Source organism: Coregonus lavaretus, assembly GCF_964263955.1.
Source record: "Coregonus lavaretus genome assembly, contig: HAP1_SCAFFOLD_426, whole genome shotgun sequence".
NCBI lineage: Eukaryota > Metazoa > Chordata > Actinopteri > Salmoniformes > Salmonidae > Coregonus > Coregonus lavaretus.
Genome location: NW_028158557.1, coordinates 385,554 through 403,051, shown reverse-complemented (window position 1 = coordinate 403,051; position 17,498 = coordinate 385,554). Strand labels below are relative to the sequence as shown.

Genomic DNA, 17,498 nt, shown 5'->3' with positions numbered 1-17,498 from the left:
AGAGAGAGAGCGAGAGAGAGAGCGAGAGAGACAGAGAGAGAGAGAGAGAGAGACAGAGAGAGAGAGAAAGAGAGAGAGAGCGAGAGAGAGAAACAGAGAGAGAGAGAGAGAGAGAAACAGAGAGAGAGAGAGAGCGAGAGAGAGAGAAACAGAGAGAGAGAGAGCGAGAGACAGAGAGAAACAGAGAGAGAGAGAGAGAGAGAGAGACAGAGAGACAGACAGCGAGAGAGAGAGAGAGAGACAGAGAGAGAGAGAGAGAGAGAGAGAGAGAGAGAGAGAGAGAGAGAGAGAGAGAGAGAGAGAGAGAGAGAGACAGTGAGAGAAAGACAGAGACAGCGAGAGAGAGTCAGAGCGAGAGAGAGACAGAGACAGAGAGCGGATGTAGAGAGGGATAAATAGATAGTTAATCAGGGTAACAGTGGAGGAGGTGTAAACTTAAAAAAATATATAAATATCCATGTCTCTTTTCTGTGTTGCTGTTCTCCAGCAGCTGGTGTTGTTGCTGTGTGCGGTGCCTTGCCAATGACCTCACGGTCACAACGTCTACTCTACCTGTTGCCACAGTTACCATTAAGGTTGCCAACTCGCCCCAAGCTCATTCTGGCAAGCATACGATAGTCCATCAACAATTTCATGTTTCAGTCTCTCACTTCATTCAGGCATTAAGAAATTCTCCCAAAATAGTTCCAAAGCTCGTTTTACAGGTAAGGGCCAATTGTGGTAGCCTGGTTAAACCAGACTGAACACTGCACTTTCAAAGGAGAAACGTAGAGAAATCAGTTTGGGTGCCAGGCTACAGTTCTGGGAGACTCTAGAACATACCGAGAGGGTTCGCAATCGAACTCCGTTTACCCCTGGTTACAGTGCATCAGCGACAGGACTCACTTGGAGAGTTCGGCCATCTCAGTCTCGTGGACCTGCTTCCTCTCAGCCAGTTGCAGGGGGAAGAGGCGGGACATGATCTCCTGCAGCAGCACCGTGGGGTTATACTTCCTGTTCTTAAAGTACTACACAGGAAACAGGAAGTGATTCAGCATTATTGGGAAGAAAAATAACAATTAAGTTTATCCCAGTTAAAGTGATCCCCCTTGGGTTATAAATATGGTAGCAACATAAAACAGTTCAAAGCAGACCCTTCCATTGTAATTGTTTCATTGTGATGTTATGTACAATGTGTTTCTGATTGAGCCGATGTACACAGATGAAGGCCCTAGTTATGTAGAACATACAGTGCCTTGCAAAAGTATTCAGACCCCTTGGATTTCTTCACATTTTATTGTGTCACAAAGTGGGATTCAAATGTATTTCATAGTAATTTTTTGTCAACAATCTACACAAAATACTCTAATGTCAAAGTGGAAGAACAATTCAATTATTTCAAAAGATTAATATAAATGAATCAAAAATCAAAATCACCAATGGCCTCATGGTAACATCCCTGAGCAGTTTCATTCCTGTCCTGCATGTAGAAGGACGACTGTATCTTTGATGTGTCTGGGTAGTTTAATTCATAATCCACAGCATAATTATTAACTAGACCATGCTTAAAGAGATATTCAATGTCTGATTTGTTATTGTTACCCATCTACCAATCACTGCCCTTCTTTATGAGGCTTTCAAAAAGCTCCCTGGTCTTTGTAGTTGAATCTGTGTAACGGACCTTACAGAAGTAATTTAGGCTTGCCTAAACAAAGGGGCTGAATACTAAATTCTAGTTAAGATTCTTTTTTTTTTTATCTTAAAAAATAAATATATCTTCCACTTCTACATGACATAGTATTTTGTGTAGATTGTTGACAAGAAATTACAATTAAATCCATTTTATTCTCACTTTGTAACACTGTAGTTACGTAGACACTAGTTACGTAGGCCCTAGTTACGTAGACACTAGTTACGTAGACCCTAGTTACGTAGGCCCTAGTTACGTAGGCCCTAGTTACGTAGACACTAGTTACGTAGACACTAGTTACGTAGACACTAGTTACGTAGACACTAGTTACGTAGACCCTAGTTACGTAGACACTAGTTACGTAGACACTAGTTACGTAGGCACTAGTTACGTAGGCACTAGTTACGTAGACACTAGTTACGTAGACACTAGTTACGTAGGCCCTAGTTACGTAGGCCCTAGTTACGTAGGCCCTAGTTACGTAGACCCTAGTTACGTAGACCCTAGTTACGTAGACCCTAGTTACGTAGACCCTAGTTACGTAGACCCTAGTTACGTAGACACTCATTATGTAGACCCTAGTTACGTAGGCCATAGTTATGTAGGCCATAGTTACCTCCTGTAGTGGCTGTTTGCAGAGGGGGCAGCGGAGGTTGTGGTCTAGGCTTCTCTCAAGGCAGGTCCTACAGAAGGTGTGTCCACAGGGAGTGGTCACTGGCTCATAGAACAACCTGTAGAGGTACAGCACTAAGATCAGAGTACAGCACAGGTTTCTCTACAATAACACAGTACCACAAGACTCCATAGGATGTACCACCTATGGAAACTACTAACCTGATACAAAGGGGACATTCAAAGTCAGACACAGTGAGGACACTCAGAGAGTCTCTTCTGTCCAGACTGCAGCCTCCTGAGGGAGACAACATAGAACCAATATCAACCATCTACATGTGTCTCTTCTCTCTTCCAGTGAGTGTGTGTGTGTGTGTGCTCTATGTACCCCTGCTGTGCCGCTCCTCCTTCCTCATCATCATCTCCTCATCATCCTCGGCTGTAGGGAGGAAGGACACGGCCTGACAGAGACTGAGACAGCACTCAGTACTGGTCCCATGTTTCACCTTTGACCCTTTCTCAGAGTCTCCTCTCCTGTCCCCGTCTGCCCCCTCCACTTGAGGGTATCGGAGGCTTTTGGTGTGGCTGTGTGTGTGGCTTTGTGTGTGGCTGTGTGTGTGGCTGTGTGTGTGGCTGTGTGTGTGGCTGTGTGTGGGTCCCGCTGGGAAGAGGCTTGTGATGGGAGGGCAGTGGTCTCTAAGGTACCCGGAGACCACCTGGAGGATCTGGGGCACCTCCTCTGGCACTGACATGCCCTCCGCCTCCAGGATCTGACCAGGGGAAACAGACACATAGATCAATTAGTCTATCCATCCATCCATTAATCATCATAAACTTATCCCACAACATTCTGCAACACAATTCATCCTACAACATCAGACTTGGCTTTAATCAATCAATCCATCAACCAATAATTTAGAAACCCACAACTTGTTGAATATTTTAAATAACTAGATAACTATGTAAATGACTAGGTTGCCTTCTGTGACATTGCATTTCAAAAAACTTATCCAACATCAGTTAACCTGACACAGTTAACCTGTAACTGACCATGTAACTGTAACCTAACTAACTGACCATGTAACTGTAACCTAACTGTGACTGACCATGTAACTGTAACCTAACTGTGACTGACCATGTAACTGTAACTGACCTTGTAAATGTAACCTAACTGTAACTGACCATGTTACTGTAACCTAACTGTGACTGACCATGTAACTGTAACTGACCTTGTAACTGTAACCTAACTGTAACTGACCATGTAACTGTAACCTAACTGTGACTGACAATGTAACTGTAACTGACCTTGTAACTGTAACCTAACTGTAACTGACCATGTAACTGTAACCTAACTGTAACTGACCATGTAACTGTAACCTAACTGTGACTGACCATGTAACTGTAACCTAACTGTGACTGACCATGTAACTGTAACTGACCTTGTAACTGTAACCTAACTGTAACTGACCATGTAACTGTAACCTAACTGTGACTGACCATGTAACTGTAACTGACCATGTAACTGTAACTGACCATGTAACTGTAACCTAACTGTGACTGACCATGTAACTGTAACTGACCATGTAACTGTAGCCTAACTGTAACTGACCATGTAACTGTAACTGACCATGTAACTGTAACCTAACTGTAACTGACCATGTAACTGTAACCTAACTGTAACTGACCATGTAACTGTAACCTAACTGTAACTGACCATGTAACTGTAACCTAACTGTAACTGACCATGTAACTGTAACCTAACTGTGACTGACCATGTAACTGTAACCTAACTGTGACTGACCATGTAACTGTACTGACCTTGTAACTGTAACCTAACTGTGATTGACCATGTAACTGTAACCTAACTGTGACTGACCATGTAACTGTAACTGACCATGTAACTGTAACCTAACTGTAACTGACCATGTAACTGTAACCTAACTGACCATGTAACTGTAACCTAACTGTAACTGACCATGTAACTGTAACCTAATTGTGACTGACCATGTAACTATAACCTAACTGTGACTGACCATGTAACTGTAACCTAATTGTAACTGACCATGTAACTGTAACCTAACTGACCTTGTAACTGTAACCTAACTGTAACTGACCATGTAACTGTAACCTAACTGTAACTGACAATGTAACTGTAACTGACCATGTAACTGTAACTGAGCATGTAACTGTAACCTAACTGTAACTGACCATGTAACTGTAACCTAACTGTGACTGACCATGTAACTGACCTTGTAACTGTAACCTAACTGTAACTGACCATGTAACTGTAACCTAACTGTAACTGACCATGTAACTGTAACCTAACTGTGACTGACCATGTAACTGTAACCTAACTGTAACTGACCATGTAACTGTAACCTAACTGTAACTGACCATGTAACTGTAATCTAACTGACCTTGTAACTGTAACCTAACTGTAACTGACAATGTAACTGTAACCTAACTGTAACTGACAATGTAACTGTAACCTAACTGTAACTGACCATGTAACTGTAACCTAACTGTAACTGACCATGTAACTGTAACCTAACTGTAACTGACCATGTAACTGTAACTGACCTTGTAACTGTAACTGACTATGTAACTGTAACTGACCATGTAACTGTAACCTAACTGTTACTGACCATGTAACTGACCATGTAACTGTAACCTAACTGTAACTGACCATGTAACTGTAACCTAACTGTGACTGACCATGTAACTGTAACTGACCATGTAACTGGAACCTAACTGTAACTGACAATGTAACTGTAACCTAACTGTGACTGACCATGTAACTGTAACTGACCATGTGACTGTAACCTAACTGTTACTGACCTTGTAACTGTAACCTAACTGTAACTGACCATGTAACTTTAACCTAACTGTGACTGACCATGTAACTGTAACTGACCATGTAACTGTAACCTAACTATGACTGACCATGTAACTGTAACCTAACTGTGACTGACCATGTAACTGTAACTGACCTTGTAACTGTAACCTAACTGTAACTGACCATGTAACTGTAACCTAACTGTAACTGGCCATGTAACTGTAACCTAACTGTGACTGACCATGTAACTGTAACTGACCATGTAACTGTAACCTAACTGTAACTGACCATGTAACTGTAACCTAACTGTAACTGACCATGTAACTGTAACCTAATTGTGACTGACCATGTAACTATAACCTAACTGTGACTGACCATGTAACTGTAACCTAATTGTAACTGACCATGTAACTGTAACCTAACTGACCTTGTAACTGTAACCTAACTGTAACTGACCATGTAACTGTAACCTAACTGTAACTGACCATGTAACTGTAACTGACCATGTAACTGTAACTGACCCTGTAACTGTAACCTAACTGTAACTGACCATGTAACTGTAACTGACCATGTAACTGTAACCTAACTGTAACTGACCATGTAACTGTAACCTAACTGTGACTGACCATGTAACTGACCTTGTAACTGTAACCTAACTGTAACTGACCATGTAACTGTAACCTAACTGTAACTGACCATGTAACTGTAACCTAACTGTGACTGACCATGTAACTGTAACCTAACTGTAACTGACCATGTAACTGTAACCTAACTGTAACTGACCATGTAACTGTAATCTAACTGACCTTGTAACTGTAACCTAACTGTAACTGACAATGTAACTGTAACCTAACTGTAACTGACAATGTAACTGTAACCTAACTGTAACTGACCATGTAACTGTAACCTAACTGTAACTGACCATGTAACTGTAACTGACCTTGTAACTGCAACTGACCATGTAACTGTAACTGACCATGTAACTGTAACCTAACTATTACTGACCATGTAACTGACCATGTAACTGTAACCTAACAATAACTGACCATGTAACTGTAACCTAACTGTGACTGACCATGTAACTGTAACTGACCATGTAACTGGAACCTAACTGTAACTGACCATGTAACTGGAACCTAACTGTAACTGACCATGTAACTGTAACCTAACTGTAACTGACCATGTAACTGTAACCTAACTGTAACTGACCATGTAACTGTAACCTAACTGTGACTGACCATGTAACTGTAACCTAACTGTGACTGACCATGTAACTGTACTGACCTTGTAACTGTAACCTAACTGTGATTGACCATGTAACTGTAACCTAACTGTGACTGACCATGTAACTGTAACCTAACTGTAACTGACCATGTAACTGTAACCTAACTGTAACTGACCATGTAACTGTAACCTAACTGACCATGTAACTGTAACCTAACTGTAACTGACTATGTAACTGTAACCTAATTGTGACTGACCATGTAACTATAACCTAACTGTGACTGACCATGTAACTGTAACCTAATTGTAACTGACCATGTAACTGTAACCTAACTGACCTTGTAACTGTAACCTAACTGTAACTGACCATGTAACTGTAACCTAACTGTAACTGACAATGTAACTGTAACTGACCATGTAACTGTAACTGACCATGTAACTGTAACCTAACTGTAACTGACCATGTAACTGTAACCTAACTGTGACTGACCATGTAACTGACCTTGTAACTGTAACCTAACTGTAACTGACCATGTAACTGTAACCTAACTGTAACTGACCATGTAACTGTAACCTAACTGTGACTGACCATGTAACTGTAACCTAACTGTAACTGACCATGTAACTGTAACCTAACTGTAACTGACCATGTAACTGTAATCTAACTGACCTTGTAACTGTAACCTAACTGTAACTGACAATGTAACTGTAACCTAACTGTAACTGACAATGTAACTGTAACCTAACTGTAGCTGACCATGTAACTGTAACCTAACTGTAACTGACCATGTAACTGTAACCTAACTGTAACTGACCATGTAACTGTAACTGACCTTGTAACTGTAACTGACTATGTAACTGTAACTGACCATGTAACTGTAACCTAACTTTTACTGACCATGTAACTGACCATGTAACTGTAACCTAACTGTAACTGACCATGTAACTGTAACCTAACTGTGACTGACCATGTAACTGTAACTGACCATGTAACTGGAACCTAACTGTAACTGACAATGTAACTGTAACCTAACTGTGACTGACCATGTAACTGTAACTGACCATGTAACTGTAACCTAACTGTTACTGACCTTGTAACTGTAACCTAACTGTAACTGACCATGTAACTTTAACCTAACTGTGACTGACCATGTAACTGTAACTGACCATGTAACTGTAACCTAACTATGACTGACCATGTAACTGTAACCTAACTGTGACTGACCATGTAACTGTAACTGACCTTGTAACTGTAACCTAACTGTAACTGACCATGTAACTGTAACCTAACTGTAACTGGCCATGTAACTGTAACCTAACTGTGACTGACCATGTAACTGTAACTGACCATGTAACTGTAACCTAACTGTAACTGACCATGTAACTGTAACCTAATTGTGACTGACCATGTAACTATAACGTAACTGTGACTGACCATGTAACTGCAACCTAATTGTAACTGACCATGTAACTGTAACCTAACTGACCTTGTAACTGTAACCTAACTGTAACTGACCATGTAACTGTAACCTAACTGTAACTGACCATGTAACTGTAACTGACCATGTAACTGTAACTGACCCTGTAACTGTAACCTAACTGTAACTGACCATGTAACTGTAACTGACCATGTAACTGTAACCTAACTGTAACTGACCATGTAACTGTAACCTAACTGTGACTGACCATGTAACTGACCTTGTAACTGTAACCTAACTGTAACTGACCATGTAACTGTAACCTAACTGTAACTGACCATGTAACTGTAACCTAACTGTGACTGACCATGTAACTGTAACCTAACTGTAACTGACCATGTAACTGTAACCTAACTGTAACTGACCATGTAACTGTAATCTAACTGACCATGTAACTGTAACCTAACTGTAACTGACCATGTAACTGTAACCTAACTGTAACTGACCATGTAACTGTAACCTATCTGTGACTGACCATGTAACTGTAACCTAACTGTGACTGACCATGTAACTGTACTGACCTTGTAACTGTAACCTAACTGTGATTGACCATGTAACTGTAACCTAACTGTGACTGACCATGTAACTGTAACCTAACTGTAACTGACCATGTAACTGTAACCTAACTGTAACTGACCATGTAACTGTAACCTAACTGACCATGTAACTGTAACCTAACTGTAACTGACTATGTAACTGTAACCTAATTGTGACTGACCATGTAACTATAACCTAACTGTGACTGACCATGTAACTGTAACCTAATTGTAACTGACCATGTAACTGTAACCTAACTGACCTTGTAACTGTAACCTAACTGTAACTGACCATGTAACTGTAACCTAACTGTAACTGACAATGTAACTGTAACTGACCATGTAACTGTAACTGACCATGTAACTGTAACCTAACTGTAACTGACCATGTAACTGTAACCTAACTGTGACTGACCATGTAACTGACCTTGTAACTGTAACCTAACTGTAACTGACCATGTAACTGTAACCTAACTGTAACTGACCATGTAACTGTAACCTAACTGTGACTGACCATGTAACTGTAACCTAACTGTAACTGACCATGTAACTGTAACCTAACTGTAACTGACCATGTAACTGTAATCTAACTGACCTTGTAACTGTAACCTAACTGTAACTGACAATGTAACTGTAACCTAACTGTAACTGACAATGTAACTGTAACCTAACTGTAACTGACCATGTAACTGTAACCTAACTGTAACTGACCATGTAACTGTAACCTAACTGTAACTGACCATGTAACTGTAACTGACCTTGTAACTGTAACTGACTATGTAACTGTAACTGACCATGTAACTGTAACCTAACTGTTACTGACCATGTAACTGACCATGTAACTGTAACCTAACTGTAACTGACCATGTAACTGTAACCTAACTGTGACTGACCATGTAACTGTAACTGACCATGTAACTGGAACCTAACTGTAACTGACAATGTAACTGTAACCTAACTGTGACTGACCATGTAACTGTAACTGACCATGTAACTGTAACCTAACTGTTACTGACCTTGTAACTGTAACCTAACTGTAACTGACCATGTAACTTTAACCTAACTGTGACTGACCATGTAACTGTAACTGACCATGTAACTGTAACCTAACTATGACTGACCATGTAACTGTAACCTAACTGTGACTGACCATGTAACTGTAACTGACCTTGTAACTGTAACCTAACTGTAACTGACCATGTAACTGTAACCTAACTGTAACTGGCCATGTAACTGTAACCTAACTGTGACTGACCATGTAACTGTAACTGACCATGTAACTGTAACCTAACTGTAACTGACCATGTAACTGTAACCTAACTGTAACTGACCATGTAACTGTAACCTAATTGTGACTGACCATGTAACTATAACCTAACTGTGACTGACCATGTAACTGTAACCTAATTGTAACTGACCATGTAACTGTAACCTAACTGACCTTGTAACTGTAACCTAACTGTAACTGACCATGTAACTGTAACCTAACTGTAACTGACCATGTAACTGTAACTGACCATGTAACTGTAACTGACCCTGTAACTGTAACCTAACTGTAACTGACCATGTAACTGTAACTGACCATGTAACTGTAACCTAACTGTAACTAACCATGTAACTGTAACCTAACTGTGACTGACCATGTAACTGACCTTGTAACTGTAACCTAACTGTAACTGACCATGTAACTGTAACCTAACTGTAACTGACCATGTAACTGTAACCTAACTGTGACTGACCATGTAACTGTAACCTAACTGTAACTGACCATGTAACTGTAACCTAACTGTAACTGACCATGTAACTGTAATCTAACTGACCTTGTAACTGTAACCTAACTGTAACTGACAATGTAACTGTAACCTAACTGTAACTGACAATGTAACTGTAACCTAACTGTAACTGACCATGTAACTGTAACCTAACTGTAACTGACCATGTAACTGTAACCTAACTGTAACTGACCATGTAACTGTAACTGACCTTGTAACTGTAACTGACCATGTAACTGTAACTGACCATGTAACTGTAACCTAACTATTACTGACCATGTAACTGACCATGTAACTGTAACCTAACAATAACTGACCATGTAACTGTAACCTAACTGTGACTGACCATGTAACTGTAACTGACCATGTAACTGGAACCTAACTGTAACTGACCATGTAACTGTAACCTAACTGTGACTGACCATGTAACTGTAACTGACCATGTAACTGTAACCTAACTGTTACTGACCTTGTAACTGTAACCTAACTGTAACTGACCATGTAACTGTAACCTAACTGTAACTGACCATGTAACTGTAACCTAACTGTGACTGACCATGTAACTGTAACTGACCATGTAACTGTAACCTAACTATGACTGACCATGTAACTGTAACCTAACTGTGACTGACCATGTAACTGTAACCTAACTGTAACTGGCCATGTAACTGTAACCTAACTGTGACTGACCATGTAACTGTAACTGACCATGTAACTGTAACATAACTGTAACTGACCATGTAACTGTAACCTAACTGACCTCGTAACTGTAACCTAACTGTAACTGACCATGTAACTGTAACCTAACTGTAACTTACCATGTAACTGTAACCTAACTGTAACTGACCATGTAACTGTAACCTAACTGTAACTGACCATGTAACTGTAACTGACCTTGTAACTGTAACCTAACTGTAACTGACCATGTAACTGTAACTGACCATGTAACTGTAACCTAACTGTGACTGACCATGTAACTGTAACTGACCATGTAACTGTAACCTAACTGTGACTGACCATGTAACTGTAACCTAACTGTGACTGACCATGTAACTGTAACTGACCTTGTAACTGTAACCTAACTGTAACTAACCATGTAACTGTAACCTAACTGTGACTGACCATGTAACTGTAACCTAACTGTGACTGACCATGTAACTGTAACCTAACTGTAACTGACCTTGTAACTGTAACCTAACTGTAACTGACCATGTAACTGTAACCTAACTGTGACTGACCATGTAACTGTAACCTAACTGTGACTGACCATGTAACTGTAACCTAACTGTAACTGACCTTGTAACTGTAACCTAACTGTAACTGACCATGTAACTGTAACCTAACTGTAACTGACCATGTAACTGTAACTGACCATGTAACTGTAACTGACCTTGTAACTGGAACCTAACTGTAACTGACTATGTAACTGTAACCTAACTGTAACTGACCATGTAACTGTAACTGACCATGTAACTGTAACCTAACTGTGACTGACCATGTAACTGTAACCTAACTGTAACTGACCATGTAACTGTAACCTAACTGTAACTGACAATGTAACTGTAACCTAACTGTAACTGACCATGTAACTGTAACCTAACTGTAACTGACCATGTAACTGTAACCTAACTGTAACTGACCATGTAACTGTAACTGACCTTGTAACTGTAACTGACCATGTAACTGTAACTGACCATGTAACTGTAACCTAACTATTACTGACCATGTAACTGACCATGTAACTGTAACCTAACAATAACTGACCATGTAACTGTAACCTAACTGTGACTGACCATGTAACTGTAACTGACCATGTAACTGGAACCTAACTGTAACTGACCATGTAACTGTAACCTAACTGTGACTGACCATGTAACTGTAACTGACCATGTAACTGTAACCTAACTGTTACTGACCTTGTAACTGTAACCTAACTGTAACTGACCATGTAACTGTAACCTAACTGTAACTGACCATGTAACTGTAACCTAACTGTGACTGACCATGTAACTGTAACTGACCATGTAACTGTAACCTAACTATGACTGACCATGTAACTGTAACCTAACTGTGACTGACCATGTAACTGTAACCTAACTGTAACTGGCCATGTAACTGTAACCTAACTGTGACTGACCATGTAACTGTAACTGACCATGTAACTGTAACATAACTGTAACTGACCATGTAACTGTAACCTAACTGACCTCGTAACTGTAACCTAACTGTAACTGACCATGTAACTGTAACCTAACTGTAACTTACCATGTAACTGTAACCTAACTGTAACTGACCATGTAACTGTAACCTAACTGTAACTGACCATGTAACTGTAACTGACCTTGTAACTGTAACCTAACTGTAACTGACCATGTAACTGTAACTGACCATGTAACTGTAACCTAACTGTGACTGACCATGTAACTGTAACTGACCATGTAACTGTAACCTAACTGTGACTGACCATGTAACTGTAACCTAACTGTGACTGACCATGTAACTGTAACTGACCTTGTAACTGTAACCTAACTGTAACTAACCATGTAACTGTAACCTAACTGTGACTGACCATGTAACTGTAACCTAACTGTGACTGACCATGTAACTGTAACCTAACTGTAACTGACCTTGTAACTGTAACCTAACTGTAACTGACCATGTAACTGTAACCTAACTGTGACTGACCATGTAACTGTAACCTAACTGTGACTGACCATGTAACTGTAACCTAACTGTAACTGACCTTGTAACTGTAACCTAACTGTAACTGACCATGTAACTGTAACCTAACTGTAACTGACCATGTAACTGTAACTGACCATGTAACTGTAACTGACCTTGTAACTGGAACCTAACTGTAACTGACTATGTAACTGTAACCTAACTGTAACTGACCATGTAACTGTAACTGACCATGTAACTGTAACCTAACTGTGACTGACCATGTAACTGTAACCTAACTGTAACTGACCATGTAACTGTAACCTAACTGTGACTGACCATGTAACTGTAACTGACCATGTAACTGTAACCTATCTGTAACTGACCATGTAACTGTAACCTAACTGTAACCTAACTGTAACTGACCATGTAACTGTAACATAACTGTAACTGACCATGTAAATGTAACCTAACTGACCTCGTAACTGTAACCTAACTGTAACTGACCATGTAACTGTAACCTAACTGTAACTGACCATGTAACTGTAACCTAACTGTAACTGACCATGTAACTGTAACCTAACTGTAACTGACCATGTAACTGTAACTGACCTTGTAACTGTAACCTAACTGTAACTGACCATGTAACTGTAACTGACCATGTAACTGTAACCTAACTGTGACTGACCATGTAACTGTAACTGACCATGTAACTGTAACCTAACTGTAACTGACCATGTAACTGTAACCTAACTGTGACTGACCATATAACTGTAACTGACCATGTAACTGTAACCTAACTGTAACTGACCATGTAACTGTAACCTAACTGTGACTGACCATGTAACTGTAACCTAACTGTAACTGACCTTGTAACTGTAACTGACCATGTAACTGTAACCTAACTGTGACTGACCTTGTAACTGTAACCTAACTGTAACTGACCATGTAACTGTAACCTAACTGTAACTGACCATGTAACTGTAACCTAACTGTAACTGACCATGTAACTGTAACATAACTGTGACTGACCATGTAACTGTAACTGACCGTGTAACTGTAACCTAACTGTAACTGACTATGTAACTGTAACCTAACTATAACTGACCATGTAACTGTAACCTAACTGTAACTGTAACCTAACTGTAACTGACCATGTAACTGTAACCTAACTGTGACTGAACATGTAACTGTAACTGACCATGTTACTGTAACCTAAATGTAACTGACCATGTAACTGTAACCTAACTGTGACTGACCATGTAACTGTAACCTAACTGTAACTGACCTTGTAACTGTAACCTAACGGTAACTGACCATGTAACTGTAACCTAACTGTAACTGACCATGTAACTGTAACCTAACTGTAACTGACCATGTAACTGTAACCTAACTGTGACCGACCATGTAACTGTAACTGACCTTGTAACTGTAACCTAACTGTAACTGACCATGTAACTGTAACCTAACTGTGACTGACCATGTAACTGTAACCTAACTGTAACTGACCTTGTCACTGTAACCTAACTGTAACTGACCTTGTAACTGTAACCTAACTGTGACTGAATATGTAACTGTAACCTTACTGTGACTGACCATGTAACTGTAACCTAACTCTGACTGACCATGTAACTGTAACTGACCATGTAACTGTAACCTAACTCTGACTGACCATGTAACTGTAACTGACCATGTAACTGGAACCTAACTGTAACTGACCATGTAACTGTAACCTAACTGTGACTGACCATGTAACTGTAACTGACCATGTAACTGTAACCTAACTGTGACTGACCTTGTAACTGTAACCTAACTGTAACTGACCATGTAACTGTAACCTAACTGTAACTGACCATGTAACTGTAACCTAACTGTGACTGACCATGTAACTGTAACTGACCATGTAACTGTAACCTAACTATGACTGACCATGTAACTGTAACCTAACTGTGACTGACCATGTAACTGTAACTGACCATGTAACTGTAACCTAACTGTAACTGACCATGTAACTGTAACCTAACTGTAACTGACCATGTAACTGTAACCTAACTGTGACTGACCATGTAACTGTAACTGACCATGTAACTGTAACCTAACTGTAACTGACCATGTAACTGTAACATAACTGTAACTGACCATGTAACTGTAACCTAACTGACATCGTAAATGTAACCTAACTTAACTGACCATGTAACTGTAACCTAACTGTAACTGACCATGTAACTGTAACTGACCATGTAACTGTAACCTAACTGTAATTGACCATGTAACTGTAACCTAACTCTGACTGACCATGTAACTGTAACTGACCATGTAACTGGAACCTAACTGTAACTGACCATGTAACTGTAACTGACCATGTAACTGTAACCTAACTGTGACTGACCTTGTAACTGTAACCTAACTGTAACTGACCATGTAACTGTAACCTAACTGTAACTGACCATGTAACTGTAACTGACCATGTAACTGTAACCTAACTGTGACTGACCATGTAACTGTAACCTAACTGTGACTGACCATGTAACTGTAACTGACCATGTAACTGTAACCTAACTGTAATTGACCATGTAACTGTAACCTAACTCTGACTGACCATGTAACTGTAACTGACCATGTAACTGGAACCTAACTGTAACTGACCATGTAACTGTAACTGACCATGTAACTGTAACCTAACTGTGACTGACCTTGTAACTGTAACCTAACTGTGACTGACCATGTAACTGTAACCTAACTGTAACTGACCATGTAACTGTAACCTAACTGTAACTGACCATGTAACTGTAACCTAACTGTGACTGACCATGTAACTGTAACTGACCATGTAACTGTAACCTAACTATGACTGACCATGTAACTGTAACCTAACTGTGACTGACCATGTAACTGTAACTGACCATGTAACTGTAACCTAACTGTAACTGACCATGTAACTGTAACCTAACTGTAACTGACCATGTAACTGTAACCTAACTGTGACTGACCATGTAACTGTAACTGACCATGTAACTGTAACCTAACTGTAACTGACCATGTAACTGTAACATAACTGTAACTGACCATGTAACTGTAACCTAACTGACCTCGTAAATGTAACCTAACTGTAACTGACCATGTAACTGTAACCTAACTGTAACTGACCATGTAACTGTAACTGACCATGTAACTGTAACCTAACTGTGACTGACCATGTAACTGTAACTGACCATGTAACTGTAACCTAACTGTGACTGACCATGTAACTGTAACCTAACTGTGACTGACCATGTAACTGTAACTGACCATGTAACTGTAACCTAACTGTAACTGACCATGTAACTGTAACCTAACTGTGACTGACCTTGTAACTGTAACCTAACTGTAACTGACCATGTAACTGTAACCTAACCGTAACTGACCATGTAACTGTAACCTAACTGTGACTGACCATGTAACTGTAACTGACCTTGTAACTGTAACCTAACTGTAACTGACTATGTAACTGTAACCTAACTGTAACTGACCATGTAACTGTAACCTAACTAACCTAACTGTAACTGTAACCTAACTGTAACTGATCATGTAACTGTAACCTAACTGTGACTGAACATGTAACAGTAACTGACCATGTAACTGTAACTTAAATGTAACTGACCATGTAACTGTAACCTAACTGTGACTGACCATGTAACTGTAACCTAACTGTGACTGACCATGTAACTGTAACCTAACTGTAACTGACCATGTAACTGTAACCTAACTGTAACTGACCATGTAACTGTAACCTAACTGTAACTGACCATGTAACTGTAACCTAACTGTGACTGACCATGTAACTGTAACCTAACTGTGACTGACCATGTAACTGTAACTGACCTTGTAACTGGAACCTAACTGTAACTGACTATGTAACTGTAACCTAACTGTAACTGACCATGTAACTGTAACTGACCATGTAACTGTAACCTAACTGTGACTGACCATGTAACTGTAACCTAACTGTAACTGACCATGTAACTGTAACCTAACTGTGACTGACCATGTAACTGTAACTAACCATGTAACTGTAACCTATCTGTAACTGACCATGTAACTGTAACCTAACTGTAACCTAAATGTAACTGACCATGTAACTGTAACATAACTGTAACTGACCATGTAACTGTAACCTAACTGACCTCGTAACTGTAACCTAACTGTAACTGACCATGTAACTGTAACCTAACTGTAACTTACCATGTAACTGTAACCTAACTGTAACTGACCATGTAACTGTAACCTAACTGTAACTGACCATGTAACTGTAACTGACCTTGTAACTGTAACCTAACTGTAACTGACCATGTAACTGTAACTGACCATGTAACTGTAACCTAACTGTGACTGACCATGTAACTGTAACTGACCATGTAACTGTAACCTAACTGTGACTGACCATGTAACTGTAACCTAACTGTGACTGACCATGTAACTGTAACTGACCTTGTAACTGTAACCTAACTGTAACTAACCATGTAACTGTAACCTAACTGTGACTGACCATGTAACTGTAACCTAACTGTGACTGACCATGTAACTGTAACCTAACTGTAACTGACCTTGTAACTGTAACCTAACTGTAACTGACCATGTAACTGTAACCTAACTGTGACTGACCATGTAACTGTAACCTAACTGTGACTGACCATGTAACTGTAACCTAACTGTAACTGACCTTGTAACTGT

The 17,498-nt window shown here is 39.7% G+C and overlaps 1 protein-coding gene across 1 annotated transcript in view; it reads right to left on the bottom strand.

The window, feature by feature from the left end:
• Positions 1–340: 340 nt before the first annotated feature.
• The window catches only part of LOC311123829 (LON peptidase N-terminal domain and RING finger protein 1-like), a 44,820-nt gene continuing 27,662 nt past the window's right edge, over positions 341–17,498 (bottom strand). The window contains exons 4-7 of the mRNA XM_084198053.1: positions 2,670–3,051; positions 2,504–2,579; positions 2,286–2,400; positions 341–1,007 (exon numbers count right to left, since the gene is read on the bottom strand). Of these exons, the coding sequence (XP_084054179.1) occupies positions 882–1,007; positions 2,286–2,400; positions 2,504–2,579; positions 2,670–3,051 (699 nt within the window). The 3' untranslated portion in view covers positions 341–881. The remainder of the gene's footprint in view (positions 1,008–2,285; positions 2,401–2,503; positions 2,580–2,669; positions 3,052–17,498) is intronic.